This window comes from Ammospiza caudacuta, chromosome 2, assembly GCF_027887145.1.
Source record: "Ammospiza caudacuta isolate bAmmCau1 chromosome 2, bAmmCau1.pri, whole genome shotgun sequence".
NCBI lineage: Eukaryota > Metazoa > Chordata > Aves > Passeriformes > Passerellidae > Ammospiza > Ammospiza caudacuta.
The window spans coordinates 4784929-4799780 of NC_080594.1; the positions used below are offsets into that span (position 1 = coordinate 4784929).

Genomic DNA, 14852 nt, shown 5'->3' on the forward strand with positions numbered 1-14852 from the left:
GCTCACATGCACAGTCAGAATGAGATGAATCTGATCAGGAACTCATCTGTGTTCAAAACAGCCCTTTCACCATTGTTTTCTTTCAAACCAGACCAACACCCTAGCCCAGTCCACTGTACACTCTTTTGTACAACTGAGGAGGGTTAGGAAGCACCAAGTAGGAGCCTATTCAGCTGGTTTTTCCCAGGAACATTTCCTTCGTGAAGAATTTATGGCCTTCCTCATAGCACACTACATCACTTTCCCAGTTTACACGTGGGGTGATTTCTACAGCCATCCCTTGGATTGGAGCAGTGCCTTCCACCCTGCCAGACCTTGATCTGAACACCTCCAGACGCAGAAACCAGTCAGATTTTAAAACTCCTGCTGCACATGCAGCTTTATGGAATTTACTGCCAAGTGGGTTGTTCACCACCTTTCACTTCCCCACATTACAAAAACAAGTTACTGAATAACAGGTGGCTTGCAGCCAACAGTAAATGCCTCCAGCAATGGCCATTTCACCCACCTGGATGGAGATGACCTGCCCTGATTTACCTCCACCTCATGAACTGAAAGCACCACCAAGCACTGGCAACTGCTACACTGCCCAGAGTTTAACCCTCCCTTAAGGATCAGAATCTCAATCTGCTTTGAAACACAAAAGGTAGGGTACAACCAGTGTTTCCAGGCAAGCTCCCTTCATGCCCCTTAACACCAGTATGTAAAGCATCAGTAAATGTACCACAAAGCATCTTTCTCTGCAGGGTAGGAGGAAAGGGAGCTCACAAGAACAACCACAGCCTTCCAGCTCTCCTCATGCACTTAAAGCCAAAATCCAGCAGCAGCACCAGGTGGAAAGTGCCAACTCAACAGATCCATAAAAATGCAGGAGCTGAGGCACAGCAGCCAAAGGGAACAATGTACAAGGACTGTGGGCTAACCCCAGCAGGCAGCTCAGCTCTGCACAGCCCCTCACTCACACCCCAGCGAGACCAGGGAGGGAACTGGAACTGTAAAAGTGAAAAACTTGAGGGCTGAGATAAAAACTCTAACAGGGAAAGAACAAGCCATCACCCATCAGCTTCCATCAGCAGGCAGGTGGTCACCACCTCCAGGAAAGAACGGCTCTGTCAGGCATAACAGTGACTGGGAAGACAAATGCTGTAATTCCAAACAGCCCCTTCCTCCTTTTCCCAGCTTTAATTGCTGACCATGACTGCTGTGGTGCCCCCCCAGCCCATCTGCTGGCAGGGAGGGGTGACAAAAGAGGCCTTGGGGTGTGCAAGCCAATGCAAAACATTGTTATGGAGGCTCTTTTCACCAGATGTCCAAAACTTAGCACCATCCAAAATTAATTCTGTCCCAGATTAGTACCAATACATTCATTTGATATAAACATTTTCCATTTAAAAAAAAAAAAGCTTATTCAGGACAAGTAACAGAATAGCCCTTTAAAGATAAAAGAGATTGTGAGGCAAAAACTTTCTTTCAACCTGCTCAGCAAAAAGTACTGGTGTTTACCCTGCCTTAGGATGCATTGCCACATCATCTGTGCTGTGGGTACTGCTTACTGTTAAACCCTAATCTGAGTAAACACTTGCTTTTCCACATGACTGCTGTTGGAGATAACAGTGAATCACTGCAGTTAGAGCTCCCCAAGTCCCTTTGCTGGCAATAAAGCCAGTTCAAAACTTCTTGTCCTCTCCTGGCACAGCCTTCTCTCACACAAGACATTCACATCCTCTCCATGGTGCTAATCACTTATTGTGGGGTGCCACTAACCCAGACCACTGAAATAATACAGACAAACAAACCACACACACCAAAACCAAACAGAAAACAAAAGGATAGATGCCATAAGGATGTTAGTGTTTTCACACACAGAGCTTCCAGCTTTCTGATGTATTCCTAGGATATCCTGAGTTAGCATTCAATAGTTCAAAAATGTATTTTCTTTCATACCAGGCTGTTTATTTTGTTATCTACATGCAGGTATATTAATGTATGCCATACATGATGAAACCACATCACATCACAGCACACTTGGAGAACTCCCACTACAGGGGCTAATAATAAGTTCTGGATAGATGGCCTGATGATGATCTATAGGTCACTTCTCCAGAAAAACAGTAAGCCTTTAGAAACTACTCAGACTAAAATCTTCCGAGACAAACAGCACAGGACAATAACAGGTTTCATTTTTTTGGTCTTCCATCTCAAGTCTGTATGGGACACAGGATATCCAGCACTAGTCAGGACAAGATGGGTCCACAGACAGGCAGTGGAATTGCTGTTTAATACAATTCATTCTAATTAATTGCATTAAACAAGCAACACAGCTATGCTATTAGTTACACAATTAATTGTCAGAGACAGTCTGCTGGGTAGCTGGAGCCAAGGAGCATCTGTCTATCTTACCTCATTTTATCACCCAAACATTAAGGTACAGACTTTTCAACATATTCAAGAACTTTTTGCTGCTGCTGCTGCCAGCAAGGTGAGCTGAGAGTTTATGCAGCTTTTGCCTTTGCAGAACCCACTGAGCAGAGCAGGCAAGGCATTTTTCCCACCTGCAGCATCAGTGGGCTGAGCTTAAAAGGACTAACAGCTTCTGACGGGGGTGACTACGGGAATTCTGACTGAAGCTGGCACAGGCACCAAGTGAGCATTGCAACCCTGACTTACACTGTTATTTTCAGGAAACATTTCAAGCAGCAACTGAAATGAGCTCCAAGCAGTAACAGGCACTTGAGCTGTTTAACATCTCAATGCTCTGCTTGTTACTGACCCATGTGGATGTGCCCACGTGCACTTGTATGCGTGTGTATAAAAGGGGTGGTAGGAGAAAATTAATTTCAAAAATGATCAAGCTTTGTTGGTATCAAAAAGAATAATAAAAATATCATAATTATTCTTTCCAGTAATATCTAGACATTTTTGAGACTATCAGGAGTAATGAGGCACCACCCTCAAGTCAGACACAGGCAGGATACCACTTTAAGTCATAATTACACGGCTTACAAATGCACAATTGCAAAATACTCCATTTTCTTGATACTCTTGGCTGTTTGCTCCAGGCTCACTCATGCACAGAAGAGATTATACCTAGATTAACAATTTATGCTACAAAATGTCCCCAGAATCACAGACAGCACATCTGACAATGATCCTTCACTCTTGAAGGATTGGGGTTTTCAGATGACTGAGCATAAAGAAGCAAGATCAACTCCTAACCCACACATGCAGGGGCACACATGAAAATAATCCCACAACTGTGTTAGCTGTGCCTAGCTGTGAAGCAACCAGGCTTGGCAGAGCAGGCTGTGGTGTTTAAAGGGGCCTGCAGAGCAGAGCACCCTGAGCAATACTCCTGTCTCAGCGCAGGCTCCTGGCCACAGGAGCAGACCTGCCATGGAGCAGATGAAGAGGGAGCAGAGCAGCCACGTGTGCAGCACATCACACACCACACCTGAGCCAGGGAGCAGCACAGCCCTCTGCAAACACCACTCCTGGCCCTGCCAAAAAGGCAGGTCTGGATTTCTGAACCTCTCACGAGGGGAAAACCCAGCACGAGGAAAGGGAATGGGAAGAGGGCCCTTGAAAAAACATCAGGGGCCTGAATGACACAGGCAAGAAGAAATGCACAGCACTGATTACCCAGGACTCCTTAGCACCCCAAACTCAGGGGAAGGTCATCTTTTCCTTCCATCACCAAACTCCTCTGGGTATGCAAAACAGGTGAAGAGCCTGCACTCTGATCACTTATTCCCATGTAAAGATGTAAACCTTGTTTTACACAGCAGACAGGAGGAGTAAGGATGTGCAAGGAGGGAAGAAGCCAACACAGGACTAAATTCAGACCTGCTACAATGATCTAATACTCCCATCTACCCACAGCATTACTGTAGCTGTACCTTTTGTTGTGGTCAGGGGAAAATATGCTTCCTTCTCCTCTTGCCTCCATACATATTGCCAAAGATCTCAGTTTTACTGTAATACATGCATATTTCACATCTACCTACTTAATCCTGAATGATAAGTCTGTCTGAAGACACACAGGAAGCCTTAGCAATCTCTACCTCTTTATTGCAAAATGCACTCATCTTAAACAAATGCAAACAATGCCCTTTGGGAATATATTTAGGAAGAGGAATAATAATAGGAATTAGATATCAGGAGGAAGTTCTTTGCTGTAAGGGCAGGGAAACACTGGAACAGGTTGACCAGGGAGCTTCTGGACACTCCATCGCTGGAAGTGTTCAGGGTTAGGCTGGATGGGGCTGTGAGCAATCTGGTCTAGTAGACAATGTCCCTGCCCATGGCAATGAGATTGGAACAAGATTATCTTTAAGATTTGGTCCAACCCAAACCATTCTAAAATTCTAGGAAATAAATTTTAAGCTCCTTACTAAGCACAGTTTCTTAATAAACCTCTTCCCAGACAGACTTATGGTTTTACACAGTTTTCTGGACAAATTGAGGAGGCATCAGGTTTCTTAATGTCTCCTACTGAGATACTTCACAAAGTTTTATCCACTAAGAAAGTGCTGCCAACCCAAAATATCCATCATTGGATACATATCCATCATTTGGGGCATATAATACTGGATATTCCCTCACTGTCCATGCCCAGCACGCACACACAGCGTGCTAGCATGGGAAATGCGTGTAACTTGTCGAGCCCAAGTGATGCACGGAACCCTTTGAGAACATAAGCCCCAGAGGAATGAAGCATCACTTTTGCAATTCCTACTGCTCCACAGCCTTGTACTCACTGGAAATATTCCAGAACCATCTGGATCCAATCCTGTGCCATGTGCTCCGAGATGACCCTGCCCGAGCAGGGAGGCTGGCCCAGATGACCCCGCTGTGCTCCCTTCCAACCCGACCCGTTCAGCGATTCTGCACTTTCCACCTCTACGAGTCATGAGTGCATCACCCGACTGACACAATTCCCCTCCACCCAAATTCCTCACCGCTGACCGAACCAAGCCATTCACCACAACGCCAGCGTCCCCATGGCTCGGTCACGCCGCGGCTTCCCCGGGGAAGGACCCACGGCGGCGCCCGCTCCCGGCTGGGCTCCATCATCTCGGGGATCCTTCCCAAGCTCACGGATTCTGTGGAGCCAGCGCTGACACGGGGCCGCCGCGCACCACTGCCCCGGCATCGCGGCACCCCTGCCCTGCCCACGCCGGCTCCGAGGGCTTTGTCCCGGCACACCGACCCTTCCCCCGGTGCGGACGGGGGTCCTCGGCCGCCGCCAGCCCGGCTCCGAACCGGGCGGGCAGCGAGCGGCACAGCCGAGCCGTGCCCTGCCCGCGGAACCGCCCTCGGCCCCGGCAGCGGCGCTGAAGGGCGAACCGGCGGCCGGCCCTCCCTCGGTCCCTGACTCACCGGCGGTGAGGGCGGCGGCGGCGGCGATCAGCAGCCACGCCGCGCAGGGCCGCCCCGCGCTGCCTCCGCCCGCCGCCATCTTCCAGCCGCCGCCGCCTCCCCGCGGCGCCCTCATTGTCCGCCCCCGGCCCTGGGGCCCGGCCCCCGCCCCCTGCCCCGCCCGCCCATTGGCCGCTGATGCCGTCAATCACACACACCCCCCGCGCCGCGCTCGCCCCGCCCGCGCCCTGCCCCGCTGCTCCAAAGTGATTGGACAAGAGAGCCATCAGTCAAGCCCAGATGACCTATGGACGCAGGGAAGGCGCTGTCCCGCCCCCCAGCCGGGCGCGCCGCTGGCGCCCCCCCGCGGCCGGCCGGCGGTGCTGCGGAGGGCGCGGGCGCTGCGGGGCCGCTCCCGCCGGCGCATCCCGGGGGACGCAGAAACGCTGGATCACAGGATCGCCGGGTCGGCGAGGCTGGGAAAGACCTGTGAGAGCATCCAGCCCAACCTAGGACCCAACGCCACCATATCAACTTCACCACGGCACTGACTGCCACGTCCCGCCTTTCCTTAAGCACCTCTCCAGCACCTCCCTGGGTGGCCGATTCCAATGTCTCATCACCCTTTCTGTGAAGAAATTCCTCCAAATGTCCAACCTGAACCTCCCCTGGTGCAGCTTGAGGCCCTGCCCTCCTTGTCCTGTGGCTGAAAAGGTCAAACCCCACCTGGCCCCTTTCAGATGGTTGTAGAGGGCAATAAGGTCATTCCTGAGCCTCCTTTTCTCCAGGCTGAACATCCCCTCAGCCACTCCTCACGGGGCTGCCCCGAGCCCTGGCACTGCCCAACACTCACCCTGCAGTGCAGGAAGCTTGTCCAAGTGCCTTTGGAGGCACGGTACCAACCATTCCAGCTGGCACTGAACCTGTCTGGAGCATCACTGAGAGCCACAAAGGTGACAGTCACTCCAGTGGAGCTGTGCTTCCCGTGGCCAAGAACAGCCAGGAGCTGTGGGGTGACTGTGGCCCGTAAGGACCACAGCGGTTTCATCATGCATGCTTTCCCAACCATGCATTTTAAAGAAGTTGCACAAGCTGAGTCATATCTCAGGGCTGTTGCTCACTGCATCCCTGAGCTCCACAAGCCTGGGGGGTGCTCTGCTCATCCCAGTGCTCCATGGATGCTGGTCCTCACCCAGATCCCTGTGCCACCAGTTTCTCTGCCGCTCCCTGGACACCTCATCACATCTGCAGGTGAAAGAGGCCACAGGAAAAGTCACTCTGTGCCATGCTGAGCTGTGACAAAGCAAGCCTGCAAAAACACAGGCAGATTATTTTCTTTCCAGCTGTGATGCCAGACACCACCTTAAAATTCTCGTGGGGTTTAAAATGTAACAGCTTGTGCATCCATTATTTATACCCTAAGGGAAAGCTCTGGAGCACATTCCTCATCTAACTGTTGTACGTGTTTTCCAGAAACCCAGCCCAGCAGAAATCCAGGGCACCTCTTGGGAATAAATATCAACAGCACAGGCAACTCTTTGTGTTACAGGGAAATATCACAGGGAAATTGTTTGGCTGGCACCTCATTTGACTTCCCTGGTGGGTGGGTCTTCAGCCAATCCATCAATACCCTGCTTTCCAAATGGGGCAGAAACTGATAAGCAGTGATAACATTTTCATTCCAAGCCCTTTTTCCTCAATCCTTCCTCTGAGCTCTTCCTTTCCATGGAATCTCCACCCAGCCTAACTGCTCTCCTGGGAGGCTGGAAGTGCTCTTACCAGCATGGAAGCACCTCAGTATCAGAGATCCCTGCTCACCTCCAGCTCCTTCAGTACTGCACACTTTAAAACTGTTCACTCCTCTGAAGAGGCCAAGCTTCACCCTTCTGGGTAATTTTGCAAGATAGTAAACCTAAAAAAAAAAAAAAAAAAAAAATAAAAATTAAAAAATTGCATTTTTCTTATTCACAGAGCTCACATGTTCCCTTTTTGTGTCCTAAACCTGATTTGGCCACACACAGCCCTCACCTACCCTGTCCCTTCCCTGAGAGAGCTGGGATCACATTGCTGCAGGAGCAGCCCTGACTTCCCTGTTTGTTGTGTAGTAACACAGGTGTTCAGTACACAGAACACCTGGGACAATATCTGGTCTACTTACAGCAGAAAATTCTTTATCCAGATAGATATTATCAAATCATTCTCTTCTGCTACTTCCAGAGAGGAAACAGGGTACAAACAACTTAATTTGTCCCTGGGAACATATATTGCCTCTTCTTCCTGTGTGTGTTAGAAATTCAAACCTTTGTTAGCCTTATTAACCTTTGTTTTGGAGAGGTTTCTAGTAGCTTAGAGGATTTAGGTGTTTAAAAAAAAGGAGGTAATTAATTTCTAGGAGGAGGAAAAGAAAATTTTAGACTGATTTTACATTTTTAATGGTTTTGACTGTTTTTTCTTTAGCCTGCATCTCTGTATGTCCTAGAGGAATTGTACAGTGTACACTGTTTAGTGTGCAAAGATATGCACTCCTGCAAAAAATATCCCACCCAACACACTCACTTTGAATTAGTAATAGAAGAACATGAGAGAAAAAGGGGAAAAAACAGGCTCTATTTGTACAAGAAAGCATTTTGTGTCCCTCACAGCAATATTTTTTCTTCTGCAAGTTGGGAGAAACTGTGACTAGCAGATAATGCCACATTCATGTTTACTTTGGTTAAACAGAAACACAGGGTTTTTTCCAAAACTCAAGAGCTGGCAGCAGCACAGTTATTGCATACAGACTTTGAAGAGTTGGGAAACTATTTTTCACAGAGTCAGTGTTGTTGAGGCTGGAAGGGACCTCTGGAGATCACCCAGCCCAACCCTCTGCCAAGGCAGGGTCACCTTGAGCAGATTGCACAAGGAAATGTCCAGGTGGGGTTTAAATATCTCCAGAGAAAGAGAATCCATGGCCTCTCTGGGCAGCCGTTCCAGTGCTCTGGCCCATTAGCACAAAGAAGTTCTACCTCAAGTTGAGTGGAACTTTTTGTGATTTAATTTGTGGCCACTGCTCCTCATCCTGGCACTGGCACCACAGAAAAGGGCCTGGCACCATCCTCTTGCCACTCACCCTTGAGGTATTTATGAATATTGACAAGATCCCCTCTCAGTCTTATCTTCAACTAGTTGACTTTTTTCATATTTTGATTGGGAAGAATGTCTTGAATCACCCACTATGCAAGGATAAGTGTTCTCAGGAAAACTTAGGATGGAAAAGGACGGGATTGATGAGCTATTGCAGTGTTGAATAGATGCTAAGGAGCAATTTCAGTCATGATAACCTTTCCTGATAACCTCGATACGTAAGAAAGCACATAAAATAGAAGCAATTTGTCTTCCTGTCTCTTCCTCCTACCTTTTCCCAAGCTTCTTGGAATATATTGGACTGTAGGCAAAATGAGTTTAGAGGCTGTTACTGTAGAGAGGCAAAGGCCAAGGTAACAGTGACCTCCACCCTGGCCAACATCCGCGTTCCAAGACTCTCTGTTTAAACAGCTCCGCATAAAATCATCATCTGTAAGTTAGGAAAGTGACGTTACCTCTACCCGGCTGTGGTGCAGTTTGAAATGATGGAAATGAACCACGGATTTCCCCTCGCCGCGCTGGAGTTTGTGGCCTGGCTGCCGCGGTCCGTGGTTCGCCGCCTACGAGCAGCTTCCACAGCCACAGGGAGACGGGGCTGCCCCTCAGAGGCCCGGGGAGCGCCGGCGGCCGGAGGGAAGCGGCTGTGCCCCCTCAGGGACCGGGAGCACTGCAGGAGTTGGGACAGGCCAGAGCTATAGCCGGAGGGAAGCGGCTGTGCCCCCTCAGGGACCGGGAGCACTGCAGGAGTTGGGACAGGCCAGAGCTATAGCCGGAGGGAAGCGGCTGTGCCCCCTCACGAACCAGGAGCAGCGCGGGAATTGGGACGGGCCGGAGCTGTCCTGGACAGGGGCTGCGCGGCGCCACGCCACCGCAGCGTTCCTCTACAGGGCAGAGAAACACCTTTTCATGGCGGCTCGTTGGTCTAGGGGTATGATTCTCGCTTAGGGTGCGAGAGGTCCCGGGTTCAAATCCCGGACGAGCCCGAGTTTTTCTTTTTTTTTTTTTTTTTTTTAATCTTCTCCGCAGCAGCGGCGGCTCCCGCACACGGCGAAGGGGCACGGAGGGGACTGACAACGACACCCACTCGTTCTTTTCTAGTGCAAGAAAAACTTTAAAGAACCCACCAAGGACAGGCCGCTCCTCCTCGTCTGGCACCGGGCGTCGCTACTCCAGTTTTTCCCAGGCAGACCCCGCATTCCTCCTCATGGAGCCAGCGCTGCGGGGCCGCTCCTCGCCCTTCAGGCTCGACTCACCGTAGCGGCTCGAGCGCCGTCCCCGCGCCCCCGGTCCCGCTCGTGGCGGCCCCGAGGCGCAAAAGCGCAGGAGGGCCCCGGGCCAGCAAAATATAGGAAGGGGGCTCGCGCATCCCTTTCCCGGCGGGCTCGTCCGGGATTTGAACCCGGGACCTCTCGCACCCGAAGCGAGAATCATACCCCTAGACCAACGAGCCGCTCTGTCGGTACTTTCCCAGCTCAGCACTTCACTGTCATTCCACCTCCTCCCGCCCAGGCTGCCCGCGTCAGCGTTAGTGTGGGTCGGTCCTTGCCGACCACCGCCGGCGGCTTTTCCCAGCGCTCCGGAGCACACTGCTGCTCTCCCGAACTGCGGGGGCCGCGGCCATTTCTCCCTGCTCGCCCTCTCCGTCACCTTTCCCAGGGTAATCCCTGGCATCGCCCTCCCCCGACCCTACGGCTCCGCTCGTTAGCGACGGGTCCGCGTGTCCGCGGGGGGGGCAGCGGCCCGCGCGGCGCTCCGCCGCTTTCCCCCGCGCACACCCCGCTCCGCGCTCATCCGAGGGGCGCAGGAAGAACGCAGCCTTCCCATTCCCATCCCCACTTCCACTCCCATTCCCGCTCCCGTTCCACGCGCGGTGGCGCTGGAAGCCGGGCGAGTTCCTTCCCAGGGGAGGCGGAGGAATGGGACAACCCAACGCCCCCCATCCCCCCCGCCCCCAGCGGGTTTGGTTCGTGCCGGGCCGCGCCTGCGCTGCGCCCCCTGGCGGCGCGGAGGGGTCGCACCGGGTGGGTCCCCCCGCGTGTCCCGGTGCGCTCGGAGCCTCCCGGGCTGACCCACGGGCGGGACAGGCGCCCACGGGAGCCGCAAGCACCACCCCGGGGGCTCTGAGCACACAGCACCCCCCTGGCTTGAATCCCGCGTGTCCCTGATGTGCTCTGTCCTGCTAATGCTTCCTGACATCCTCGTGTTTCCACGCCTCTGCATTCCAGACTTTTTTCAAAAAGTCCTACTCCTCCCTGTTCTTCAGTAGTTGCTCTCTCATATTAAATTTAAATTTTGAAGCCCTAATGCCAGTGGAAATCTCACCCCTTTTTTTGCCTGCTACTACCAGTTCTGTCCATTCTTCCTTAGGCTTCTTCATTTTTCCAGGAGGAAAAAAAACACAGAGATTTTTGTTTTGCTTTGGTTTTATTCCACCATTTATTTATTCCGTTTCTCCCTCAATTTCCATTCCCGTGCTCGGGACACACACACACGTTCTCTGCACAGGCACACATGTATCTCTATGTCCAGTAAGGCACAACCACTCACATCCACTGTGCTGACAGAGGGAACAGGGGCAGCCAGCGATTGCAGCCTGCCTGGAATACAAGCTACAGCAAGCAGATTAAAATGGATTCAAAGCCAACAGGGCTCCACAGCATGGCTCAAAAGGGTGTGGAGGTCGTGTCTGCCAACCAGCCCATGATAATTGAGGTCCCAGTAAGCGTGACCTCAGTCCACGTCACAGTATGGACATTTTCTGTGTGGCCAACGCAGCTCCAGGCACTGCTGTCAGGAAACTGGTCAAGCAAGGCTCTGACATCCACCTTCCCCCAAATATCCTCCAGATTTAAACTGCAGTGACTGCCAGCCCATGACTTTCAGTAGCCCAAGAGTGAATACAAATCTAGTACAGCGCATAAATACTTTGGGGGGACTGACTGCCTGAGCTTCACCAACTCAGCCAGGCAATGCCACTGGAAATTCAGCCAGCTAAGACTTCTTCTTTGACCTGCACACAATGAATTGGCTGGTTCCAGGAAGCTGGGATGCTTTCTGTAATGACTGGCTCTTGGTGGCCACACACCAGAAGTTTCAAAACAGACTGGGTAGGGTTTGGAAGTGAGAAAGACAGAGGGACAAGCAGCCCTTCTAAATCTGGACTGGAGCCCAGAGCCAGATAAGAGAACCTGCCCTATTGACCTACTCAGCATGTCTTTTCATTGCATACAATCTGCTGCTTGTCATTTTCCACCACACTAAAAGCACCCCAAAGCTGAAGCACACAGGACCTACCAGCCTACCACAGGTGGCTGTTTCACAGATCAGCCCACTTCAAAGGGATTTTATTTTTATATTTTATATTTATATATTTTTATGATCAATGTTCTAGGAGTTTTCCTTGTATCAGGGTTCACATTGTCTGCCATAGAACACATATGGAGAAACAGTTATGTTTCCTATTGCTAAAACATTATTTACTGAAGTTTTAAAACCCAAAGAAGCTACCAAAAAGGCACTGTACATGTATGTATGTATGTAACTGATGAACTTCATCCAAGACCACTGCAGGGGAGAAGAAAAAGACATTTTGGAGCAGGATGAAGAAGCAGAAGGACTGTCAGTGGTGGTGGCTGTTGTCTCCAGGACAGTGGGTATCAGGTCCCCAAATATCACCAAGGAACTCCAGCCAACACCTGAGTTTTGAACCCTGAGGAGATTGCAAACAGCCTCCTGTCCCAGCTGTCCCACAACATGATGGTGCCAAGCAGAGAGCCAGAGAGTGGCCACTCAGCTCTGTGATGAGTCTGGACCTCAGGGGACTTCTGCATTCTGCTCCTCTCCTGCCACTGAAGGTTTTCCAGTGCCTTCCATCTCGACTGGGTTGGGTGGCTCCTATGCACATGTTAAGTCTCCTCTGCCCTGATTGGGTGTGTCCTTTTGAGAGGGGAAAATAAGTAAGGAAATAATGAAAAATAATCATGGGTCTAAGCGAAGAACAGTGCTGGGGAGTGCTGGGGGTGCTTTGGTGGTTGCTGTGCTAGGAGGCAAAGGTGAGCTGCAGCCTGACCATGGGAATCCTTCCTTCAGCTGCTCCTGGCCAAACCAAGGAAGCATTTGAAGAGGAGGTGGCTGAGATGGGACAAGACACATCCTCAGGCATCTGTGGCTATGTCATCAGTGGTTACAGAACACACAAGGAGGAGCATGGAACAAGGCCTGCTTCAGCCAGGGGAAATCCTCTTTTATTACAGTGGCAAAGGGCCATGCTTGCATGCTTTCAGAGCTGATCATGAAACTGGGGTGCCCTGGGTTTGCTGGCAAAGCTAACAAGCTAAACACATAGGGAATATATATATATATATATGTACACATGTGTACATACATGTGCACACATATAAATATTGATATGTAAGGAGTCATACTGATATAGTGTATACATGGCTACTGCTGGGGAAATGTGCATTTTACTGCAAGTACTTTCAGATTGCTTTCAAAACAGCAATGCAGGAGGGTGCCTGGTGAGCAGAGCCTCTCCATTATACTGAATGCACAATCAGCTTTGCTTCTTTCCCATCCTCTCTGTAACACCACCCAGGAGAGCTGCTTGTTTTGAGAACCCTGCTTCACAGTCTCTGCACGCCTGAGATCTGAGGCTTTGACATGTGGGGAGCAGCAAAATCATTGTTGTGTTCTGTCACAGTTGCCATTTCTGCTAACAGCAAAACCCTCAGGTGCCTCAGGAGCCACCACCACGCTGGCCCATCTTACCTGTGTGTCACAGCTGAGCTGTGCCCTGGTCCTGTGTGACAGGCACTGAAGGCTCACTGGCAGTCCCTAATCCCACTGCATCCTGCAGTGGTTCAGGTGCCAGCGCTGTTTCCTCGGTGTCTGATGTTCTCTGTGTGTCTGTGCTCTCACTGCTCTCCTTTGTTTCAGCTTCAGCTTCCTCCTTGTCTCCCTTTCCTTGTTCACAGGCAGTGCTTTGCTGCTCTTCTCCCTGGGGACTGTCACTCATCTCATTGTTTCCAGAGGGAGGCTGAGGAGAGTTCTCTCCTGGGCCATCATGACACACTTCCTCCTCCTTTGTATTCCCTGTGTTATTCTTGCAAGGAGTAATTTCCTCTGCCTGCTTTTCCCCTTTTTCCCCATCTTCTGATCTAATGGATCCTCTCCTTGATGGGGGCTTCTCACCAGACTTTGCCTGTTTCTTCTGCTCTTTGCTCCCTTTTTCTTCCTCCTCTGATCTGCTGGATCCCGTCCTTGAGGCTGGCTTCTCATCAGACCCTGCCCGTTCCTTTTGCTCTTTGCTCCCCGTTTCCACCTCCTCTGTCTTGCCATTGGGCCCAAAGACCTCATCTTCCCTGGCACCATTTTCTGGAGAGGACAAGCTGACCCCCAGATCTTCCCCATCTCCGTACTCGGACAGAGACCTCCGGAACCTTCGGGAAGGGGGCCGGCGCTTTATGGATCCTCGCGTCCGCACCTGGGGGCAGGGAAAGCAGACAGCAAAGCAGTCAGGAGAGGGGAATGGAAAGCAGGAATGCACAACACAGGAAAATGCCACTGGATGCACCAGTTGAAATGAGGCAGATGAGGCAGGTTGGGGAAGGAGTCTGTACTCCAGTTGGTGATGGTCAATGCAGGTTAGAGCTCCTCACTTAAGTGCTGAGTGCTCTGGTGACACCTGAGAAACTGAGAAACTCTGTGTGGCTCTCCAAACTGAGCCTCAGCCACCTCAGACATTTGCTGGCACCTGCTCACAGCAGCCCCTGGCACCAGCCACCCCATTATTGCCCAGCTGAGGTGACTGGGTCCTGCCCCTCCTTCCCTTCCTTCCCACACACTGGCAGAGAGGAGCCTCCACACAGCTACACTGAAACGCTCTTTGGAACCTGCTGCACAAATCTCTCTTGGCCACACTCTTACAGCAGGACTGAGGGCTCAGCCTCCTCTTCCCCCTCATCCCCAAGCAATAAGCAAGCCTTGTGGAATGGAGAAGTCCCAGCACGTATCCCCTACCTTGTTGTAGAACTGCAACTGCGTGCTCTCTGGGGGCTGATCAAAGCTCACTGGCGTCTCGCTGGGCTGGCACTGGCTCCCTGGGCTGGTGGGCGTTGTGGGAGGTGTGCTGAATGGAGAAACCAGGACTTTCACCCCAGGGCTTTTGGGAGACACTCCCGGCAGCAGAGCAGCTGGAGCAAAAGCCAGATTGGCCTGCAATGAAAAACGCCCATCAGGGGCATGCGGGGCAGCAGCGTGTGCTACACACGACAGCCACACAGGGGAACCCCTGCCCTGCCACAGCTCTCAGCTGTCACAAGCCACAGACCTCCTGGCTCTGGGTTCCTCCTGGTGACACTGTCAACAAA

At 51.4% G+C, this 14852-nt stretch overlaps 2 protein-coding genes and 2 non-coding genes across 10 annotated transcripts in view; 1 reads left to right on the top strand and 3 right to left on the bottom strand.

Annotated features, from left to right (window-relative positions):
- The window catches only part of MPZL1 (myelin protein zero like 1), a 35623-nt gene extending 30104 nt beyond the window's left edge, over positions 1-5519 (bottom strand). For all 4 annotated transcript variants that reach the window (XR_009276022.1, XM_058825471.1, XM_058825470.1 and 1 more), the window contains exon 1: positions 5380-5519. Coding sequence is in view for 3 of the 4 variants with exons in the window: in XM_058825471.1 (XP_058681454.1) it covers positions 5380-5494 (115 nt within the window). In the remaining variant the exon portion in view is untranslated. The remainder of the gene's footprint in view (positions 1-5379) is intronic.
- A 3873-nt stretch (positions 5520-9392) lies between these two features.
- TRNAP-AGG (transfer RNA proline (anticodon AGG)) lies at positions 9393-9464 on the top strand. The gene has a single exon. It is a non-coding gene; the product is annotated as a tRNA-Pro (tRNA).
- A 395-nt stretch (positions 9465-9859) lies between these two features.
- Positions 9860-9931, bottom strand: TRNAP-CGG (transfer RNA proline (anticodon CGG)). Its single transcript has one exon. It is a non-coding gene; the product is annotated as a tRNA-Pro (tRNA).
- A 986-nt stretch (positions 9932-10917) lies between these two features.
- RCSD1 (RCSD domain containing 1) overlaps positions 10918-14852 on the bottom strand; it is a 37436-nt gene continuing 33501 nt past the window's right edge. For 3 of the 4 annotated variants that reach the window (XM_058800189.1, XM_058800192.1, XM_058800190.1), the window contains 2 exons: positions 14503-14697; positions 10918-13966 (listed from right to left, as the gene is read on the bottom strand). In XM_058800189.1, coding sequence (XP_058656172.1) covers positions 13259-13966; positions 14503-14697 — 903 coding nt within the window. In that variant the 3' untranslated portion in view covers positions 10918-13258. The remainder of the gene's footprint in view (positions 13967-14502; positions 14698-14852) is intronic. The other variant, XM_058800188.1, reaches the window with a different exon arrangement.